Source organism: Rattus norvegicus, chromosome X, assembly GCF_021556685.1.
Source record: "Rattus norvegicus strain SHRSP/BbbUtx chromosome X, alternate assembly SHRSP_T2T, whole genome shotgun sequence".
Classification (NCBI taxonomy): Eukaryota; Metazoa; Chordata; class Mammalia; order Rodentia; family Muridae; genus Rattus; species Rattus norvegicus.
The window spans coordinates 22351711-22376087 of record NC_141554.1 but is presented as its reverse complement, the minus strand read 5'-3'; the positions used below and the strand labels follow the sequence as shown (position 1 = coordinate 22376087).

Sequence of the window (24377 nt, the reverse complement as noted above, 5' to 3'; positions counted from 1 at the left end):
GTGTAAGTGCTGAAGAAAAACCACTCAAAGAGTTGTAGTCAGGTCTCTAAGGGTTTAAAACAAAGGAAAACAAGCCCCCTGCCCCGAAAATATAAACTAGGAAGGTGTAAGGTTGCTTTTTAAGTTTTGTTGGTGGTGGGTAGTGAGTGTGTGTGTGTGTGTGTGTGTGTGTGTGTGTGTGTGTGTTTGTGTGTGTGTGCGCACGCGCATGTGTATGTACGTGTATGTACATACGTATGTATGTATGTATGTATGTATGTATGTATGTATGTATTATGTACAGATGGGTGGGCTAATGGATGGATCTAGAGATCCAACTGTAAACTGTGAGAAACAAATAGAAACACTATAGTGTTTTGGTGAGAGACTAGAACTAAAGATTGTCCTCCACGCACAGATTTCTATTAACAAGATAAAATAATCTGAATCCCACTTAAATATGTGCAGATCCTTTCATTCTTAAAATACAATCTTCCCTGGAAATGTCACTTTCTTCCGATGTCCTTTCCTTCACAATGAAACCTTTAAGTCTCAAAAAATATTCATAGATCCATTATCTCTCTTTTCTCACTTCCCATTTTCTTCTTACCCCTGGTCACACACTTAACACTGAACCACTCTCCTGTGTATTGTTAGTTCCAAGATGAATGAGTATCTACCAGACTGATTAAAACATCAAGGCTTATCTTTCTTTGTTTTCCAATGGATTTTTTTTTACCAATATAGTAAAGTAGGGGAAGGAAGTTTTCCACTTATGTATATTAGAACTGTGATCAAGTCATCTATCAATTGGATAACTTTCAACAAGTCACTGAATCACAATTTCTTTATCTATACAATGAGGATGATCTACCTTACAGAATTATGCAATAAATGGCACTGAACATAAACCATTTAGAAACAGTACTTAAAGTATGGATACTTTTGAATACTTCTTTCTAGAAATGTCTTCCATTTAATTATTCTAAGAATGCTTTCTTTTGGTTCCCTTCCTATTTACATTGCTCCTTTCCCCCCTTTAATTTGTCTCTAAGCTACTGTTGTGCCCTAAAGTAATGACCCTGAAGCCTAAGTGCACATTTGATCCCACCAGAGGATTATCAAATACATTTTGCCACTGTCTTCTCTCCAGATTTTTTAATTCATATAGGCACAGTAAGTTCTCAGGCAATGGTGATGTGGCTTATCGGAGAAGAGAACCTTAAAAACTGAGTTTCATTACAAACCCAGCCTTAATCTATAAACTTATGACTGGTGACTCCCAGTCATTATGATTTTCAGCCACATGTTGTCTCCAAGATAGAGCATGGTCAAGCATGATTCTAATGTATATGGGATTTGTCAGGAACGGTCGAGAGTGAGAAAATAATAATGGAGATTAGGACTAGTAGTAAAATGCATTGGTGCTGGCATGTAAAGAAGCTGATTAATAGGCCATAATTAAGCCTGGAAATTCATCTAGAAAGACCATTTAGCATAATCATCTTTCTGAGTCTACAGGTTCCACATTTATAGAATCAGCCAATCACAGATCAAAAATATTCTGAACAAGGTTACATTCACACTCAACAATATTGCCATCCACACTACATTAGCTACCATATATAATCCAGAGGTGATTTAAACTCTCTGTTAAATTGTGTATAGTTTACATAGAAATACTTCACCATTTTATATAAAAGACTTGAATACCTGTGGACTTTGGTAACCTGGAGCCAATCTTTCACAAATACTGAGGAGAAGTAAGTATGACTTTTAGTATATATGAATTCATTTTTAAACTTTTAACATTTATTTATTTACTTATTTATTTTATGTATATGAGTTCACTGTAGCTGTATTCAGACACACCAGAAGAGGGCATCGGATCTCCCCACAGATGGTTGTAAGCCACCATGTGGTTGCTGGGAATTGAACTCAGGACCTCTGGAAGAGCAGTCAGTGCTCTTAACCACTGAGCCATCTCTCCAGCCCCCATGTGTTCATTTTATAATATTAAAGATATTTTAAAGGAAGATACAAGACTTAAGAGTCATAAAGGAGAACAGTTTATAATGGACTGTGTGATATTAAAATTTAAAGCACCTCAAACTGTAAGTAAAAGTGGTGGGTGTTTTTGTGTGTGTGTGTGTGTGTGTGTGTGTGTGTGTGTGTGTGTGAGAAAGAGAGAGACAGAGAGACAGAGAGACAGACAGAGAGAGACAGAGACAGAGAGAGAGAGATTGATAGATATATGAAAACGTTTTGCATTTTGTTCCACAATATATATGGAAAGGGCCTGGTTTTCTTGAAGAACTCTTAAAAATTAAACTAAATTAAAAAAAATACATTTTACAGAGCAAAAAGCCTCAGAGGAGGCAGTTCAAATCAAAAGAAATTTGGCATATAAATATAAATGAACAGATATTTCACCATACTCATAATTTTATTTTGAGATAAGATTTCACAATGCAGTGTAGGCTTGCCTGGAACTCATTACAATTAAATAAATCTAGATTAATTTAAGAAACAAGATAGAATTTTCATGGATCATGGCAAAAATCTGAACATTTAATATATACTTTGAGCAAGAGTGCCAAGAAACAAGCACTCTAATACCTTACTATTCAAAGTGTGGACCTTAGCCCAGCAGCATCTGCATCAAATGAGAGCTTGTTAGAAAAGCCACTTCACTTCAGACCCACTCAACCAGAATCTGCATTTTAAAGAGATCGCTTGGTGGTGCCCTTGAGGATTTAAAGGGCAGCATAGATCTAACAAACTGTTGGTAGAAGTGCAAATTGCATAACCTCTTTGGGTTTTAATGGACTTTTATTACTTCAGTCACACAACTTAAGATCCAGAGCTCCATGTGTAGAACTTGGTCTAAAAGATGTAATTAGATAGATGTTTGAAGAATTACAAGGATATTCTTAGCAGTATAGTTTTTATTAGCAGAAGCTCGGGAATGAGCTCAATATTCCTTATTTGTATTATATGGAAATTTCAATGAAATACTACACAGTTATAAATTTTTTGAAAATGTATTTTAACATATGAAATCATGTCCGATATATATTGAATGCAAACAGCAAGAATTCAATCAATATTAAAGTACACTTTCTCTGCTCAACTATTATTACTCTCATTTTACAGATAGTGTAAGTGAAGGGGAGCTGTTAAACAACAGAGCCAAGGTCACATAGCCATGGTGAATTCAGTTTGGTTCTAGAACTTATGTTTTTTTAACTATTTATTAATTCTTTGTGAGTTTCACGTCGTGCACCCCACCCAGTCCCTCTTATCTCCCAGTCCCCTCATATCTGCTCTTCGCCCTTGTAACTCCTCCACAAAGTAAAACACACACAGACCACAAAAGCAAAGCATAGGAAACATCCCATTGTAGAAGCTATAGTATGTCACCATATGTCCCACAGTATATCCCTCTGTCCACACATCTTTATTTAAATGTTCATCTCATCGCAATGAGTCATTGGTCTGGTTTGAGATCCCTGGCTTCTGTGACACCATCAATATTGGATCTTCCCTGGGACTCCTCCCATATACCCTGTTGTTTCCCTGTGTCATGGAGATCCTGCAGCTTTGGGTCAGCAGAAGTGGCCCTTTCACATGTCCCAAGTGTTTGCAGATGATACAGATTTTGGCATGGGCCAACTCAGAACCCTGGACTTGGGCCTGCGGGGCAGCTGAGCTGGTGAGTCTGAGTCACTCTCTCTTATCTGTACCACCAGGGTGAACTCCGTCGCACGGCTGCAGCTGCACTGCCCAATGCCACCTGATTTCATGCCCTTGGGGCCAGCTCACCTGTAACTGCACCTGCAGAGCCAGCTCCACTGAACAGCTTTCCCAACTGCTGGAGGTGGCAGTGGCAGGGGGCACTACCTCTGTGCCCATGCCACCCCGTGGCAGAGGAGTGTCAGGACTAGCTCCTCCATGCTCATGTCCCTGGGGACTGCTCACCCACACCCCTGCCGCCAGGGCTAGCTGCCTGGAGTGCTGCTGCTAGTGAGAGATGGGGCCAGCTCTCCAGAGCGCCACAGCCAAGGAGGGGTGGGGCAAGTTCCGTACAGGCCCTAGACATCCATGTGGTCCCTGGAAGCTACCCCAACCAGGGACATCCCCTGTTCTGTAGTGGTAATATGAGTCACTGACATTTGATACCAGCCCCTGCTGCTGCCTAGCCAAGGATCCAGACATGATCCACAGTGGCAGCTCAGGATGGGAATGTCACCCTGGCCCCAAGTGGCAGGGCTGGGCCACTTACAACAGGCTACTTCTCTGCACCCTTAAGTTTCCAGTTCCAGCTCTCTTCATACAGGAAATGTTTGTTTTCCTCTCCACATTATGCCATTTTTGTTATTTCTTCTCTTGTTATTTTGGATATTACAACTTCTGTGAATAAAAGATGAGTCTGCAGCTAGTTTCATCAAGGCAACAGTGGGGACTTTTTCTGGTGATCCATCAAAATGCTTAGGACTGGTGCGAAAACGATTCATTATTTTCATGAACTGTGACATTATAACTGTTAAAAACTCGGTTCCATTTGCACAAAGGACTATGTCATGATTGGGGAAAGAAGAGCCTTTCTTTTACATGAGAGCTTGGGTCCCTAATTGGTGCGGTAATATACTTTTATTTACATCAAAGGGCTGAAATTATTGGACACACACAGTCTATTTGCATAAAGCACTGTGCCATGCTGGGTACACATACAATCCTTCATTTTCGTGAAGCAGTGGCCTGTGTTTGCTATAGGTATAATGTTTCATATTCGTGAAAAACTGTACTCTACTTAATACAAATATCTTTGCCACAACCCCTCCCTTTGGTCATACAAGCAATAATTTTTTGACTTAGCTTTCAAGTCATCTGGGAGACACTGTCACGTACGTCCTCATGCTGCTGCTTCATTGAGCCCATTTCCTGGGTGCTCATAATCTTTTCTTAATTTTTAAGATTGATTTTTAAAACTTCAAATATAAAGTAGTTGGTTTCATTGTCATATTTATGCAGATAAATCACTGTGCATTGCTCACATACACTTCACTGTATGTGTTTATGTTTTCTGTTGTATGCAGAGTATCAATATACCATAAAATCTAGGCTCTGCAGATGAAACTATGTGATATATGTCCATCTTTCTAACTTTTATTCTGGTTATTTTCTCTTCCTTTCTATTAGTCCTTTCCCCTCCCCCAAATAGGCTCCCTTCACTTGTGTTTGCATATGTGTGTGTGTTTGTATGTGTGTGTATCTGTGTGTATGTATTTGTATGTGTGTGTATGTGTATGTTTGTATATGTGTATATGTGTGTGTTTGTATGTGTGTGTATGTTTGTATCTGTGTTATGTGTGAGTATATGTGTGTATGTCTGTGTGTGTATGTGTGTATGTGTCTGTGTGTGTCTGTGTGTGTATGTGTGTATGTGTCTGTGTGTCTGTGTGTGTATGTGTGTCTTTGTGTGTGTGTCTGTGTGTGCCTGTGTGTGCGTGTGTGTGTGTGTGTGTGTGTGTGTGTGTGTTAGTCTAGATCCACATTTGAAAGTGTGATATTTGTCTGAGTATTGATTTTTATCATAGTGGTCCAAAGTTGTATATCCATTTCCCACGTTTGTTTTTATTCTCTAAATATCCAGTTTTTCCTGTACCGCTTTTCATGATTAGGCTCTCTTTTCCTCAGTGTTTTGGCACCTCTGTCATATCTCAAATGGATGTAACTGTGTGGGTTCATTCTGTAACTTCTACTGTATTACAATAGTGTGTGCATCTACTTCTGTGCAGCGCTTCGGCCGCCTGTGTTACTAGGTCTCTGTAGTATGACTTGAACCAGGTGTTGTAATTTCTTCAGGGTTCCCTTTCTGCTCTGGCCAGCTTTGCAGTTCAGATCTCTTGTGCCTCCATATGAATTTTAGGATGTGTTTTTCTAGTTGTGTAGAAAATGCCATTTACATTTCAGAAGGAATTGCATTAAACTCTAGACAAATCTGGGTAATAAAGCTATTTTCACAACATTCCTCATCTCTTTCTGAGGCTATTATAAACGGAACTTGTTTCCCTTTGATTTCTTTCTCAAAATGCTTGTTGTTGACATGAAGAAAATCTACTACTTTAGTATGATGGCTTTCATTCTGATACTTTGCTGAAATTATCAGATCTTAGAATTTTTTTTACAGAGTCTTTAAGGTCTTCTAAGTATAGTATCATTTTATGGGCAAATGGATAATTTAACTTCTTCTTTATTCATATCCCATCAATTTTTTTCTCTTGCCTGTTTTGCTGTAACTAAGATTTCAACTATCACATACTGATTAAGAGTGGAGAGACAGCACAGGCACCACCTACCTCCTTATTTTAGACAAAAATGTTTCTTTTTTTTCTTTTATTGGATTTTATATTTACATTTTAAATGTTATCCCCTTTCCCTGTTCCCCTCCAGAAACCCGCTATCCCATCCCCACCACCTGCTTCTATGAGGGTGCTCCCTCACCTACCCCTACCTCCCTGCCATGACATTCCCCTACACTGGGGCTTCAAGTCTTCCCAGGACCACAGGCCTTTCTTCCCATGGATGCCCTACAAGGACATCCTCTATTACACATGCAGATGGAGCCATAGGTCTATCCCCGTGTTCTCTTTGGTTGGTGGTTTATCCCTGGGAGCTCTGGGGGGGTCTGGTTGGCTGATATTGTTGTTCTTCCTATGGGGTTGCAAACCACTTAAGCTTCTTCAGTTCTTTCTCTAACTCCTCCATTGGGGTCCCTATTCCCAGTCCAATGGTTGGCTGCGAGCATCTGCCTCTGTATTTGTCATGCTCTGGCAGAGCCTCTCAGAAGACAGCTATATCAGGCTCCTGTCAGCAAGTACTTCTTGGCATCCACAATAGTATCTTGGATTGGTGACTATGTGGGATGGATTCCCATGTGTGGCAGTCTTTGGATGGCCTTTCCTTCAGTCTCTGTCCACACTTTGTCTCCATATTTTCTCCTGTGAGTATTTTATTCCCCCTTCTAAGAAGGTCTGAAGCATCCACACTTTGGTCTTGTTTCTTCTTGAACTTCTTGTGGTTTGTGAATTGTATCATTGGGTAATCTGAGCTTTTGGGCTAATATCACTGAGTGCATATCATGTGTGTTCTTTTGTGATTGGGTTACCTCACTCAGGATGATATTTTCTAGTTCCATCCATTTGCCTATGAATTTCATAAAGTCACTGTTTTTGATAGCTGAGTAGTATTCCATTGTGTAGATGTACCACATTTTCTGTATCCATTCCTCTGTTGAAGGGCATCTGGGTTCTTTCCAGCTTCTGGCTATTATGAATAAGGCTGCTATGAACATAGTGGAGCATGTGTCTTTGTTATATGTAGGGGCATCTTTTGGGTATATGCCCAAGAGTGGTATAGCTGGGTCTTCAGATAGTGCAATGTCCAATTACCTCCAGACTGATTTCTAGAATGGTTGTACCAGTCTGCAATCCCACCAACAATGGATGAGTGTTCTTTCTCCACATCTTCGCCAGCATCTGTTGTCACCTGAGTTTTTGATCTTAGCCATTCTCACTGGTGTGAGGTGGAATCTCAGAGTTGTTTTGACTTGCATTTCCCTGATGACTAAGAATGTTGAACATTTCTTTAGGTGCTTCACAGCCATTCAATATTCCTCAGTTGAGAATTCTTTGTTTAGCTCTGTACCCCATTTTTAAAAAGGTTATTTGATTCTCTAGAGTCTTCACTTCTTGAGTTCTTTTTATATATTGGCTATTAGCCCTCTATCAGATGTAGGATTGGTAAACACCTTTTCCCAATCTATTTGTTGCTGTTTTGTCCTAATGACAGTGTCCTTTGCCTTATAGAAGCTTTGTAGCTTTATGAGGCCCCATTTGTCAACTCATGATCTTAGAGCATAAGCCATTGGTGTTTTGTTCAGGAAATTTTCCCCTCTGCCCATGTATTCTAAGCTCTTGTACACTTTCTTTTCTATTAGTTTCAGAGTATCTGGTTTTTTGTGGAGGTCCTTGATCCACTTGAACTTGATCTTTATATATGGTGGTAAGAATAGATCGATTTGCATTCTTCTACATGCTGACCTCCAGTGCCCAGCACCATTTGTTGAAAATGCTATTTTTTCCCACTGGATGGTTTTAGCTCCTTTGTCAAAGATCAAGTGACTATAAGTGTGTGAGTTCATTTCTGGGTCTTCAATTCTATTCCATTGATCTGTCTGTCTCTGTATCGGTTCCATATAGTTTTTATCACTCTTGCTCTGTAATACAGCTTGAGGTCAGGGATGGTGATTTCCCCAGAAGTCCTTTTATTGTTGAATATAGTTTTCACTATCCTTGGTTTTTGGTTATACCAAATGAATTTGAAAATTGCTCTCTCTAACTTTTTGGAGAATTGAGTTGGACTTTTGATGGGGATGGCATTGAATCTGTAGATTGTTTTTTGGCAAGATGGCCATTTTTACTATGTTAATCCTGACAATCCATGAACACGGGAGATCTTTCCATCTTCTGAGATCTTCAATTTCTTTCTTCAGAGACTTGAAATTCTTGTTATATAGATCTTTTGCTTCCTTGGTTAGAGTCACACCAAGCAAGGTCTTTTATATTATTTGGGACTATTGTGAAGGATGTCATTTCCCTAATTTCTTTCTCAGCCTGTTGATCCTTTGAGTAGAGGAAGGCTACTGATTTGTTTGAGTTAATTTTATACCCAGCCACTTTGCTGAAGTTGTTTATCAGGTTTAGTAGTTCTCTGGTAGAATTTTTGGGGGTCACTTAAGTACACTATCATATCATCTGCAAATAGTGATATTTTGATTTCTTCCCTTCCAATTTGTATCCCTTTGATCTCCTTTTGTTGTCTGATTGCTCTGTCTAGGACTTCGAGTACTATATTGAATAAGTAGGGATAGAGTGGGCAGCCTTGTCTAGTCCCTGATTTTAGTGGGATTTTGTTTTCCTCTTCCTTACTTAGCATACAGTTTTATAAATTTTTGTCATACCTATCTTAATGTGTTGATATATGTTCCTTCTATCTCTAGCTTCTTTAGGACTTTTATCATGGCTGAATATTATTAGAGAGCTTTTCTTATTAATTACTTTATTACTAGAGACATTGTTAGAAAGCTTTTTGTATCTTCGGAGATAAACCTTTCATTCCTTTCCCCATTTTTTGGCTATTACATTTATTTATGTGTTATATTATCCTTATGTCTCTAGAATTCAACCAACCTGAGCACAGTTATCTTTTTCTAAGGTGTCATTTTTTGAAGTGTTTTACTGATAATTTTTGTGTCTCTGTTTATAAGGGAATGTGGTCTATAGGTTTCATGTGTTGTTGTCATGTTCTTATATCGCACAATATTGCAGACTTCATAGAATAACTTCAATGATGTTGAATTTCAGTTTTGTAAAACACCATTTAGTACTCCTTAAAAATTAGGTAGAATTTAACAAAGAGCAAGGGGTGTACATGGTGTAGATGGAAGAGTAAAATGGTTTGGTTATATTTAAAACAATTTTAAAATAATTTCCCCAAATACAAAATATTAGCAGTATATCTGTGCGATCCTCTGGATTTTTGTTACTAGTTGAGAATCCTAGAAGAAAGTAGACTTTTTTTCAAAGAGGATCTCACTGTGTGTTTCTAGTTAGTTTGAAGCTTAAGAATTCCCTGCCGGCACATGTACCGTCACCAAGGCCAAAGTTAGATCTTAAATGTTCTCATGACATACATATATGCGTGCGTGCGCGCACATACACACACACACACACACACACACACACACACACACACACACAAAGTTGACCTGTGGTATTTATCATCATAATTTAAACATTACTAAATGTTTGCATATGCAAATCATCATAAATACTATACATTTGGAAAATGTCTCTGTGTCAAGTGAATTTTATAAAGCTGAAAAAAGGAAAAAAATCACAGACATGGGAAAGTTAATGAACCATAAGTTTGGAAATATTTCAGACTTCCAAAATTCCCAGGGGTTTACACGGGATATTGTTCAACCAGGTGAGGCCTCCCAGGGAAGGTTTGTGTATGGAAATTGCTTGTCAGCCCATATGTCCCTCTGACAAAAACAGTTGTGACCCAGAAATTGTTTTTGTAATTCTGAAACCTTCTTTATCAAAGAGAAGTCCATTCCTACCCCTAGAGGCCAGGTACTTTTCAAACAGCTGTTGTCTATTATGTGTTTAGCACTGCCAGCAGAAGGGAGACTCACAGCCTAACTTAGAGGGCAAGATTCCACATCTGTCTAAGCAGCAGGAGCCAGTGGCCATCACTAGTACTTTGAAAGGCAATTTGAATATCTGTTCCAAAATATATGGTCAAGTAAAAATTCTCAAGCCTGAGCATGTAACTGAATTACATTGAGAGCTTATAGAAATACAGGTTAGTGCCATCCTCCTGGGTTCTGATTCAGAAGTTCTGAAGCAGGGCCTCCGAATTTTATTTCTGATGCATTTCCAGGACATGCTAAAGCTGGCGTTTTAGAAAAACATATTAAAATCAATGTATGGGAGAAACACAGAAGTTTGTATAAAAGACTTATGTTCAAGTCTTCCATGATTAAGTCTTTAAAGCCCAAGTTTCTCCCTTCCTAAAGTAGGTCGTTGTTGGGGTTTAGTGGGGTCATGTTTATGAAAGGTCTTTATAGACAATGAATACCATATACACGGATTAGCTTCTGGACAGCTTCACACATGGTACTTGATGCAGACTTTATGATCTGTTCTTCAGCCTACAGAGCACGACCCTGATGCTGACCTCAGTGGTCTTCTTTTTTCCTGTTGCTGTACCTCCCTTAAAATGGCCTCCTTATTCCTTACAGTCACGGTCTGATCTTGCAGCAACTATCAGTTCTCAGTGTTACTGCTGTGAGTAAAATCTTGTCCGAGGATGGAGATGAGGAATGGGGTCTGTGCTTTGTATGTATGAGGCCCTAAGTTCAATTCCCGCCCCGCCCTCACAAATAAAATGAACCTGTCGCATAGACTTTTTTTTTGTAATTAGCAAAGTGAAGTAATCTACTAACAAGCAGGAAAAAGTATTAGGAAAGGCAATGTGCTAGGATGATACTCTGTGAACAAATCCAGATGTCCGAAATAGTAATAATTCCAAGTATATCTGTGCAAGTATGTCTGTGACAATTTTCTTAGGGTCCTTTAGTTATAGACTCAGAAGTGATATTGTTGGATAATATGGTATTCTATTTTTTATTATGGTATCTCCATTCTGATTTACATAATAGCTGGTCCAACTTATAGTCTCACCAACAGTATGTAAGGGTTCACTGTCCCCTACACACACACACACACACACACACACACACACACACCCCTACATCACCATTCCAACTTTATTTGTTTTATTATTCATAACTATTCTGGCTGGGGGCCAATTCTGCTAGGATCAGCTTTGACTGTCATATCCACTACTCTAGCCTGACCTCTGTGGACAGTGGCCACAAATGCAGACCCTGTCCATAGTGTACTGTGTTGTTGCATGACTAACATTTTCTAGATTAGTGATGTCATCATTCTACAGATGCTTCATAGCCATCTCCTTCCCCTTCTCTCTTGCTCATCAGCCATTCAGTCCGCCAGTTCTCCTAGATTCCCTTTCTGTTTCCTCACTACTTGGTAATGTTCTTCTTTGGCCATTCATCCTGTTGGTTACACTAGCCTATCCATGCTTGCAGCAGCTCTCTACATCAATTTTCCTATGAATAGATGTGAGAGCAACGTTTCTGAATACTGCTTTGCTCTATTTCTTTCATGCTTTGGAATTTCGACAGCCTGTCTCTTGCCTATGGGATTATGAAAAGCCAGTGCTTTCATCTGATGTTCAAGGAATTCTAACTATATCAACTTCCCAGCATTGGTTTAGTCCCTCAAACTTGTAAAAACTCTCCCACTCCATTTGTGTAGTTACTTTCTTCCAAATATTTTAGTTAAAGGAGTACTACATGATTTTAAGACTTTAATGTGACAGTGGAATAGTAGAGGCAAAAGGTCAAATACAACCTTCTCTTAGTGGGCCTCTTAAACCATGGCTAAAATAGACCGCATATTTTGATACAGAGCATCTCTCAACAAATACAGCACAGGTGAAACAATTCCTTGTCTTTAATTTGAGCACAGTGAAATAGCTATAAAACAATAGAAACCATAGAAAATACGCATTGCCATAGCGATTGAACAACACCCTTCTGGATAATGAAAGGATAATTGAAAAGTTAACAGAGTTTAAGTTTTCCTAGTATTGGATAAAAAAATGGAAATACAGCACACCCAGATCTATCGGATAAAATGAAGATAGTCCTACAAAGAAAGTCTGTAGGGGAAGCTACAGTGGGGATGTATTGTATGAGAGATTTTAAAAACAGTCTTGGGGAACCTGAATAAACAACTTCATGAGGATGGCTAAACAATGTTGCCCAGACATAGCAAGGCAGTCACACATGAGTTCATGGAGCATAAGATCTGTGCAAGATCAGACCAAAGAAAATTCCATGTGTGAATATGTGATTTGGTTATGAAATTCTAACACTAGGTAAAGATCTGTTTGCAAATGATGGCTGATTGGGAGAATACATCTTCAGGGACGTAGCACCTAAAATGCTACTCCATTTTCCGGCAGGTGGCCCTACCCACATGTAGCTACAGGTAGAACCACGTGGATTCAGTGGCCTTAATCAAAAAAAGCACATGAACTTGAGAGGAAATAATAGTAGGTAGAGTAGGGGAAGGAATTGGAGGGCAGCAGAAGGGAAGTGAACATTGATTACAACATATTAAACATGCATATGATATTTTCAAAGAATAAAAGGAATATCTAAAATTAAATCACACAGAGATAGACAGACAGAGACAGAGTCAGAGACAGAGACTTTTTCCAATTTGATTGGGTCTTTGTTACAGAAGGGAGTCTGGATCACCAGGCTGCAATGTTCCTCAGCCAGCTATCTTGTAGGGAAAGGCCTTCAGAGCTCCGTGTCCCTCCACCATGACTGAGCCTTTCCCCTTCTCTGTCAGATAAACAAGCCATGTATTGTCCTGTACTCCACTGCCCGCTCCTCCCCAACCATCTGTAAGCTTCTCTTCCTGCCTGCCTGGGCTTCTCCATGTTTAGAAGGTGGAATGTACTATTTGTGGGGTGGCTAAAAGAGCCACAGAAAGTAAACAGAGCCAACCAAGGACATGCTTTTGTGTTTCTTCTTATCCAAACACTTGCAGGAGAGGAAAAGAGTCCACATTGCATTACAGCCCAGACTACAATTCCAAAATAATAGGGGTCACATTTTCTTCTTGCCCTGGGTGGGAAAGAGCCAGGGTTCCCTTTTGGATTGTCACCTCCTGTCTATTCTCTTTGAAGGGGTTTGCCGAACCAAGAACAAAGACAGGAGGTGCTGTAAAAATATATCAGTACCACATATACCTGACCAGGGTAGCTGGAGATTAACTCCTTCTAGAACTATTCTGTTAACCTCCCCTCACCCATCACAACAGTCTTTAGAAGGACTTTTTTGGGAGACAACTTCAGAATGATCTGCCAATGTAACTACTGCTTTGCTACTGAGTTCTTGTTTTCTCAGTTCTTTAAAAGGAAGCACCTTGCTCCAAGCACAGGAGAGTATATCATATTATCTGCTATTCTACTCTGCTAAGCACTTTTATCAGTCACCATAGTTTTTAACCTCTAGAAAATTCCAAACTGGCCAGACTATTGCTTGAGCTCTTATCTTACCATCTCCTGCCCAAAGATTCTCTGCCTGTGTGCCCATCTGCTAGTCCCTCACCTCAACAGACATCAGATAAGCACTTGCCTAGGCCAGGGAAAGATGTCTGTCAACTAGAAGACGAAGAAAAATTAGGTATCCCAGCCTGAATATTAAAGGGAGAATAAACTATTTTTTTCTTGTAAATTTTTTGGAACAGGGATTATTTGCCAGTAAATTGCCACTTACGTGGTTATCACGGGAGGTGGAAGCAGGATCACTCTGCAGCTCTTTAGAATATTGTAGCCTTGCCCCCGTTCTAAACCCACTAAATCAGAGTCTGATACTCGGTGACCCATATACCCAGTGAAGTTTGACAAGTGCTGATTGAGATTACTAGGTCTATCTTTGAGCCTTCTCTTAACTGGACCTTTCTCATCCATCCCTGATGGATTGAAGAAACCCATTTTCTTGCTACTAATAGCATTGTGCACATTGTCTTTTTTGGTTAAGCTTAATATTAATAACATGTACTATTTATCAAGTGTCTATTGCATGCCAATTATACTTTATAGACTAGGAACTTGAAATTCTGTGTCATCCACTAGGCCAAGAAAGATCATTTGAAGTGAAGTCAAGGTTCCAAGTCAGGTCCACCTTCCCTATAAACTTAGCCATACAATAGTTCTTTTATAAATTGATAAACTTATGTGAGGTGCAGAGGAAAGCAAGAGGAAGGGACTAACTTCCCCAGAGAGGAAAGGCCCTAGCATACTTTTTGTCTTGAGGGAGCTTGCATAAGCCCTCATGGGGACCGTAAATTACCGGAATTGAAGCCAGAGGCCAAAGGAGATTGGCGTAGGGATCAAGTTAATTATGACGGGAAAACCCTAACGACATTCCTAAGAAAAAAATAAATCTTGATACCTAGGTCTGGGCTTAGAGACAAATTTGTGGGCTTAACAAATTTGTGTTACACTGCTGTGTGTTCTAGCTAGCACATTGGTCTGTAGGATATTATTATGAATATCAGGCTTGAATCAGAGAATAAATAGAAGCCCACAGAAAGTATAGTTCCCAAATACCATTATTCTCATATTGCTAATAAGCTTCTTTTCTGGAATTGGGGTGTTTAGTGTGAAATTAAGTCTCTTTTTGGAAAGGAACAGATGCCCAGTTACATCTTAGAAGTGAAAGTCTGGAATATTTATAAACTTTTGTCTCTCAGACGGACCTTTACCTTGAAAAGTGTCTTAGTCAGTGGTCCCCAGCTTTACCAAAAAATGAGCTATAGTGTCACTTTTCTGGACCTGGAGGCTGCTGAGCCTGGTTAAGTTCTCCTTTTCTGGGGCCCTGAGGACCTGCGGAGATGGCTGGGTGGGGTCAACTCAGTCCAGGAAGTACAGGAATTCTTTTAAGTGTATGCGTCTGGGCTGTTTTTCTCTCTCACTTACGTGTATTTTTAAAATTCTTTTTAGACACCCGCTTTATCTTTCCCAAACATCATTTCCTTGCTCCTTTCCTGAGTTCGAGCAGTAGCCAGGGGCCCAGCTTCCTTATTGGTCTCTGAGCTGTGGAGGGATGGGCCAGGGCTCAGAGGAGGTAGGAGGTAGGAATGGGGTGGGGGAAGGGTTACTGCTGGAACTGCCTTTCCTCCTTCTCCTTGCCACTAGGGCGCTGGCTGGTTCCTGGAGCAACGTCTTTACTCTTATCCAGGCCTTATAACACCGGCTCACATTCCGTAGGGCTGTGGCTACAGACAAACCCAAGCAGCCTGATGGCTGTACCCTGCAGTCTCTCTGAACTCCTTGGATGATATTTAGGGTGTTGGGCTGCTGGCCTCACACCCCAGGAGGTCTAAAGTTGAAGGTTGCCAGTTCCCAGCTAAGAGAAGATACTGGAGTGGTTGATGGTGAGAATGTGAACTAGCTGGCTACGCAATCTCTCATAAGCCATCTCTCCTCTGTGAGCAACTTCCATGGTAGGTACAGCCACAGTTTCCAACTTTTTTTCTCCTGCTGCTCACTTTTCTGTGTCTTGGTTTTTTCATGAGCACAGGCAGTTGTACATAGTGGATAGTGACTTATAGAATTTGTTCTGTGACAGTGCCTAACCCAGCTTTAGGAGATGGGATAAGGATTCTAGTCTTTCCTCTATTGGGGTTGGGCTGCATAATTGATACTTAAGCTTAGTATTTTTTTATTATTATTAATCGTTCCATTCATCTACATCTCAAACGTATCCCACTTTCTGGTTACCCCTTCACAACCCCCCCCCCACCAATTACACAGCTTCTCTCTCCTCCTCCCCTTTCTCCACTAGAGAGAATGGTCTTAAGTCCAGAGCCACTGAGACCTTCCCTTCTCACTGCCTCTTGAGGAATAGTTATATCAAGCCTTATGTGCATAAACTTTCTGAGACAGAGCCCTTTGGGCCATATGGTATTTTAGAGAAAGCTTGAGGATCTGAGTTTGTTTTCCGAATTTATCACTCATGTGTGAGTGTTTGTGCACCAGGGCTTGCATATGGAAGTCAGAAGACAACTTTGTGTCTTTGGCACTTTGCCTCTACTTTTACTTACCTTCAACTTACGTTATCAGACAGGTATGGCAAATGCTTCACCTACTTAACCACCTTGCGAGTCTGAGATCTGAGTTTCGATGCCAACTCTAACTTTAATTCTGGTTACTACTAGCTATGCGTTTCTGGCAAATCATTTAAGCTGTCTGCCACTCTCCTTCTTCATTGATAATATGAGACTAATAATAGTTCTTTCACATGACATTGACGTGAGGATTAAACCAGATAATGCATATGAAGTACTGAGTGCCTGACATAGCTTCAGTGCTTAGTAGAGCCCCCCTCCCCGGTTTTAGTTTTGTAAATTCACAGAATGTCTGTATCATGTACTGTGCTGATCAGTTCCATACACGGGATGGCATCATTTGTACTAGACCATAACTCATGAGGAATAGATGGCCACCATCCCCATTTTACATATAAGAATATATAACTGAAACTCCAGTGGTGTAGTAGAGTACTTGCCTAATGGACATAGCCCTAAAAGGCAAAAAATGCCTTGGCCAAGGTTACACAACTGGAATTTGCTACAAGTGTGGGCTGAGTTTAGGACAGTTCACAAATGATAATAGGCCAGGTACTGGGCTCTATGGAGTGTTTCTTCTCTTTCTTATGCTGGGGTTAAGTGGGACTGGATCTGGCCCCAGTTTTCTCTGCTGAGATTTCCTCCCAGTCTTTCATTTTTTCTAGTGTCTCCAAAGCCCTCACTATATTCCTCAGTCTCCTCGGGGATTATTTTCTACTACTGGAGAAACTCTAGAGAGTAAGGGGTCTTTCTAAGCAAGTGTTCTAAGTGTGTCAAGGGAGCAGTAGAGCAGAAAATTGATAGAAGTTCCTCGAGCACACTTGGTTGAAGGTACCCTTGAGCCATCTAAAGGCACAAGCTTGAGCTACTAGTCAGTATTATACTATATGCTATTTACTGACCACTAGGTAAAACACTAGACTATTCGCTGTATGCTCTAAGAATACTTCTTCTAATGGAGGCAGATGAGGATAACTGTTTCTAATTCCCATAATAACCTCGACAGATTAAGAAACATTGCTAAAGAAAAAGGTAACTCGGATGGTTTGATTCTTGTAGAGTCGCACATGTAATACTCTAGAGTTTTATTTTCATTTCCTCCTGGTTTAGTACAGTCAGTTGGACCAAGCTAATTATATATGAAATGCTGATAGGCGATGCAAAATAGCATATTATGGTGGGATAAATTATGAGGGCTAGGTTGCTGGAGATAGAGTCCCCAGAGGAGATGGCACTAGCAGTACATGTTTATTTACTGTAATTTGTATAATATTTACAGCCTCATGTCCATAAAGATGCATGAGTTAATGACCATTGGGAATGTCTCCATTTTATTGCTCTGGAAATGATAGTGCCGAGAAGTTGACACTGACAGCAACAGAAGCTAGCAAGTGAGGGAAATGGGATTCAAAGCAGAGCAGTCCAGTCACTGGGATAATGTCTACTGGAAAATGAATAGAAGTAAAGGCGAGTTGGAAAAGAACAGCGCTAAGCACGGAACATGATTAGAGCAATGAGACTGAGCTGTGATGTGAGCTGGCTTTTTCAGAGGTTCTGACATTTGCTTGGTCTGTCATCCCTCCTGGTTTCCTGCATCTGCCTGGCCCTTCTGCGCTCTCTTCCTCTCCCTATATTCTCCACGTTCGCTGCCCTCTCATTTATATGACTTCCTTCTCCTACTTCTGTTCTCCCTCCCATCAGTCATCTCTCTATGTCCTAGTTCTACCATGTCCTGGTTTATCGTTTCCATTTCTAGGGGTGCCCTCTAATCATTTGAAATGCGCTGGTTGACAGGGATGCGTCTTGTATGAGCAAGTCAATGTAAGAGTTGCTGCTGTTGTGGGTTTTAGCACCAGAACCTCTAGTTATATTGGAGGCCTTGGCCTCAGACCTGTTCCCAGTTACTCGGCCCTGGAATGCTAAACAGCTGATCTCCTGTCATCCTAACCTATCACCCCTTTGTCCCTTTATCCCTCATAAGAATTTGGCCTCTTTGCCATGACTTTGCCCACAAGTTCAAGTATCTGACTTCTGTGGATTTGTGCCCATGTTGACCTTTGCTGTCTAGTGCATTTATGCTACTCTATTTTAATTAGCTGACTCTTTCATGAATATGGAAGCTGTCGAGGATATAGACTGTATTTGACTCACAGCTGCACTTCTAGAACTGCATATGTTTTGAAAGACATATACTAAATATGCAATAAATACTTTTAGAATGAATGAAGAAATTTAAACAATTTGTACTCCAAGCATCTTAACCACTTGGCCTCATTTTGCTCAGAAAAAAGATGGGAAGATTGGTCATATTGATATCTTTCCCTCCAAGACAAGTGCAGGTCGGCTTGCAGTAACTCCTATGTAGTCCACATACGTCTGTTGACTGAGTACTGCATCTTTAACATTAGTGTGCATAGTTGGATATGTTTGTGAACAAAACATTTCCATAGATGCTGGCATTTTATGTCTCCAGGAATCCTCCATGAGGTGAAGGAAATTTGAGGAGTGGAATCGGGGAGGGACACTTAGATGTCCGCACTAGTTCCTTCTAAGATAAGCTAGCTCATTGAATGGAAAGAAGGGGTAGGTACGGAAGTTGCTTGGGAAATGATTTCAGTGCTGACTTCCTGACTCTTTCTTGCCATAGGAGAAACACCCCTGTGAGTAGGCCGCACTCATGGCATGTGGCCAAGCTATTGGAGGGGTGCCCTGACGTGGCCACCACCATGCATTTCCCTTCTGAAGCCTTCAGCTTGTCCTGGCATTCTGGTTGCAACACAAGGTGAGTCTGGGACTCTCCCCTCAAGGTAGGCTCCAGGACTGATAGTCTGTCCACTCCCCTCCTCTGATCTTCTCCCTGCTGGATGCCTTAGAGCTGATGGTATAACAGAATGGCATGGCCATCTAGAGTCTCTCAGTTCTTAACTAGTTATAAGGCTAACACTATGATTTTGAGCATGCATCTTTACTTCTTGGGTAGTGTTTCTTCAAAGTAGTTCATTTGAATCACAAAGATAGCCACTGTGTCCTGATTCTCACAAAGTTTTCACGAGTTGTTTTGTCTCGGACCCTTTTCCTGATTCCTGTGGGAAGCAGTGTTCTCTATCTACAGTCACTCACCAGGACCTTCCTCCACTATTCATTGGCTCTAGCATAGAGCAGAACTCTCCAAAGCAGAGGCCTCACCAAGTCACAGGGCCTAGCTCAACGCGAAGAGCTTGGTGTTGTCCATTTTCATTGAAACAACTACCCAAGGGACAAACTACTTGTTTGGTTTCTTTCCCCCACATTCGCAGAGTCAGCCAAAGTTCATTCCTCAGAGCTGCATTTTTTTTCAATAATCAGTTTTTCCTTCCAAGAATGGGTTTTGTTGTGGGAGCTTAAGGAAGCTAAAACTCAAACAGTGAATTTTCTCTAGTTTGGTATTTTTATTTTGTTTTTGCAGCCAGGGACCCATGGCCCAGGCAGCTTTGTTCTAGGAGAATACATGGAAGTGGATTCTAGATTTGGCTTCTGTCTGAGTATGTGCATGCATGCATGTGTGCATGTGTGTCTGCATTCCAGCAGAAAGTGAGGCAAGTAGCAGGTTCCCTTGCCAACAAGAAATGACTATATTCCTAGCTCAGAGCCAAGTAAGAAGGGTGGTTAAGACCATGCAATGAGCAAGAATCAGAGAGATCTGGTCTTATGGGTCTCATGGAATGCTGTCAACGCTGTGGCTCTCTTTCTGAGCTATGACCTGTTTGAGAGCGACCTGCAACCTCTGAGGTTCTAGGCAAAGAACATTAATGGAACTTCTTGGCTCCGTCTGGCCAAGAAGTCTGGGAAATGGTCCTTAACAGTCAAAATTATGTCTTATTCTTGGTCTTCCTTGGGTGATTTTGCTGTTGGTAGATAAAGGGATGTATGGATGAGCAAAGTCCACTCTTACATCATTCCTAGTACTAGAAGGACTAACAACAGCAAGAACTGAGAGCACCTGGGCTCTTGCTTTCTTGGCTGATTTCACCCACAGAGCAACTCTCTGGCGGAGATGGTACTGTTTTTCCCCATTTGAAGTTGTTATCAGAGGGGAACTAAAACTTTGGGTTGAGAGACCTGGGTTCCAATTGCAGCTCAGTTCAGCTTCTTTGTGCACTTACTGAAATAGTTAGTCTACTTTCCTTTGTGGGTTAGACAGTGAAGAAAACAATCTCATTTGGGTTTCAAATGGAAGGTTGTAAAGGGCATCAGTGAATAATCAGATTTTCTATTCACAAGGAATCTAGTATGTTCTAGGGATGTACGCCAGCAACAGAGCCTTTCCTTGGCATGTTCCAGGCCCCCGGTCCTAACCACCAGCACTCTAAATGAAGTGATGTGGAATTTCTGGAATAAAGAAACATTTGCACTCCAATTCTGACTGTACCACACTAGTTAGAGTTTGTAAAAATTGCCTTTTCAAAGTCACTTCCCTCTATGGAGCTTGTTTTGTTGACACCAGAGGTTTTCCAAAGTGGACCCCGTGGCCTGTGTATCACATGCCCTCCATATGATTATGATGGACACTCGGGTTTGAGAATCATGGGTTTATGAAATGCTCTGGCTGAAGTCGAAATAGCCTCATGGGGGCTCCTTTCTGTCTAATGCTAATGTTCTGGACTAACCACCCCCCCACACACACACACTGGCAGAGAAGCATACACTGATCTGACAGGGACTACTCAGAAGCAATGTCAAACTTGCTGTTAGCGGTGACATAGTACATAATTGCCATGGCACTAAGTCTTTGGGGTGTTTGCTCATTCTCCCTCTATATGAAATCCTGTTTCTCATTCTGTCATGGTCCTGTGGTGCCCATGTGTCACTCTCCTTACTTATCTTCCTTTCTTTCCCTTAGGTCCTTTTATTTGTAGCATGGGTGTCACTGGCTTGACCTGTTCTTATCCATGGCAGACTGGCCAGAGTAGGGAAGGTGTCTGATTGCCTGACTAACTAATGCATGTACCTTGTGTCTTACAGTGACGTGAGTGTACAGTGGTGCCCACTCTCCCGGCATTGTAGCACTGAGAAAAGCAGCTCTATTGGCAGCATGGAGAGCCTGGAACAGCCAGGCCAAGCTACCTACGAGGGCCACCTCTTACCCATTGAGCAGAACATGTACCCCAGCCAGCGTGACTCAGCCTACAGCTCCTTCTCAGCCAGCTCAAATGCCTCTGACTGTGCCCTTTCCCTTAAGCCAGAGGAACCACCCTCTACAGACTGTGTCATGTCAGGCCCAGGGCCGACTAAAGTCACTGATGACCAAGCTAATGTATCTGAGACCTCAGGAAGTAGCCATAGTACCAGTGGGGGCCACATGACCTCCACTTCCCATGCATCATCCTGCTCAGAAGAAGGGCACCACTCAGGACCTGCCAAGATGGTGCGGGGTCCACCAGAGCCTCCAGTGAGGCGGGACAGCCTTCAGGCCTCTAGAGCCCAACTTCTCAATGGAGAGCAGCATCGTGCATCTGAACCTGTGGACTCCTTACAGCAAAAGGAAAAACCAGCCTTAGAGACAATGCTGCCCCCAAGGAGCTCTAACCAGTTCTGCTGCATTAGTGGGCAAGACCAGGTGACAGGTGAGGACCACCAGAACTGTGAGCTCAGCAAGCCTTCTGAATCCAGCCAGGATGACTGTGACCATCTACTGATAGAGGGCTCCTCCAAAGCTCTTGATTCTCCAAAGGCCCATGACAAAGGTTCCAACAAAGAGTTTGGCCTGCTTAAGGAGGCTTCAGCAGATCTGGCTAACACTTTGTCTTTTGGTGCCATCCCGCACCTCCGAGGAAGCATAGAACATCGCCATAGTGCTCCTGAACAGCTGTTGGCATCCCACTTGCAGCAGATGCACCTTGATTCCAGAGGCAACAAGGGGATGGAGTTGCCAACTGGGCAGGATGGACACCAGTGGACCATGTCCCCTTTGCACAACAACCCTAAAGGGAAGAAAAGTCCAGGTCTCCCCACAGGAGGTACCCAGGACCAGACCAGCAAAGAAAGGAAGATCAAGCCCACAGATGATAAGCTGATGGTTTCTGCAAACCAGAGCCAAAGTGATGCCCTACTTGGAGAGGTCGATGGACACCCATCAGAACGAACTTACCTAGACTCAAACCGAGCAAGCAGAGCAAGCAGTGACTTGACTGGCCAGCAGCCCTCTGCCACTTGCTCCCCTGTTCAACAAACCAGAGACTTCTTTTCAGCCAATAAAGTAGTTGGTCACACTGAAGCAACTGAAGAAGGTGACAATGAGCCTAAGGAAGGTGGCCGATTGGGTGGCAGAAGAAGTGGAGGCCCCCGAGGTCGCTCCATCCAAAACCGACGGAAGAGTGAGAGGTTCGCTACCAATCTACGGAATGAAATTCAGAGGAGGAAAGCCCAGCTCCAGAAAAGTAAGGGCCCCTTGTCACAATTGTGTGACACTAAGGAAGATGTGGAAGAGACCCAAGAGCCTCCAGAAAGCCCTCCACTCCCTGCTTCTAACTCATCCCTTCTGCCTTCATATAAAAACGTCCCTAGCCATGGAGATCAGCTCTTTAACAAAAGCATGATTCTCAGGGCTAGGTCTTCAGAATGCCTCAGCCAAGCCTCAGAGAGCTCTAAAGCTAGGGTAGGCTTAGAGGGAAGAATGAGCCCTGGCCAGAGGTCTGGCCAGTCTTCTTTGGCCCTGAACACATGGTGGAAGGCATCTGACTCATCCACCTTAGACACTGAGAAAGCAAATGCTCACCACGGGGTCTGTAGAGGTCACTGGAGATGGTCTCCAGAACATAACGCACAGCCACAGGTGGCACTCTCCACAGAGGGTCCTTCCAACCCAGATGACAACAAAGAATTGAAGATACCTACTCCTCAGGCTGGGGATGAAGCCATCCTCATGCCATTTGCAGACAGAAGAAAGTTCTTTGAAGAGAGCAGCAAATCTTTATCTACATCTCATTTGCCAGGCTTAACCACTCACAACAAGCCATTTATCCAGAGACCAAAACCTATAGATCAAAACTTCCAGTCAGTGAGCTATAGGGAATTACGATGCCATCCTATGGACCAATCATATCATTCTGCAGACCAACCATACCATGCTGCTGACCAATCATATCATTCCTTGTCACCACTTCAGTCAGAAGCTCCCACTTACCCAGACTGCTTTGCTCCCAAAGGCGTAGATAATTCCCTGTACTGTAAGCCAGTGCACCATGGGGATTGTGATTACCACAGGACCTGTTCTCATCCCTGCAGTGCTCAGGGAACTGTAATGCATGATCCTTGCATTTGCTGTTCTGGAGAAATTTGCCCTGCCTTGCTAAAGAGAAATTTGTTGCCAAAATGCCACAACTGTAGGTGTCACCATCACCAATGCATCCGGTGTACAGGTTGCTGTCACAGTCCTCAGCATGGTGCCCATGAGGACAGCAGTATGGCATCTGGCAATGCTTGGAAATCCAGGAAGGCAGCCATACAGGTGAGGACTTAGTTCTTGGGTGAGTGAAATTGATTATTATTATATTATTACACTTACTTACAATGATATAGTCTCTTCTGTACACTTAGCCACCAAGATTTCAACATACATGTGCAACTATAGAGGTTGGCAGAAGTAACCTTTGCTCCTTAAAATTAGCAGGACTGGAATTGGTTTGAATGGTAAAATTAGTATTTGAGTGACCTGGAGCTAACTATGAATGTATTATGATTTGGTGTACTATTTTGAAAGGAAAATGTATGTCCACCTTATAAAACAGCTAGTAGTAATAAAATTAAAAGGTAGAATCCATATCTGAGGTGAAACATGTATTGTCTTCTTGAGTCTGGCTTATTTTGCTTAACGTATTTTCTTTTAGTTTTACCCACTTTTCTTTTTTAATTTTTTTTAATAATTTAATTTTTATTCACTGTACATCTCAATCACAGCCCTCTCTCTCCTCTTCTCCCACTTCCACCCTCACAATCTGATTTGTAAAAATAATTTATTTTTTATTTACTTTCTATATTTTACCCATTTTTCTA

The 24377-nt window shown here is 41.7% G+C and overlaps 1 protein-coding gene across 3 annotated transcripts in view; it reads left to right on the top strand.

The window, feature by feature from the left end:
- The window catches only part of Shroom4 (shroom family member 4), a 211827-nt gene that overhangs the window by 144883 nt on the left and 42567 nt on the right, over positions 1-24377 (top strand). For 2 of the 3 annotated variants that reach the window (XM_087600084.1, NM_001191730.1), the window contains 2 exon segments: positions 18994-19128; positions 21348-23832. In XM_087600084.1, coding sequence (XP_087456210.1) covers positions 18994-19128; positions 21348-23832 — 2620 coding nt within the window. 3 annotated transcript variants of the gene reach the window in all.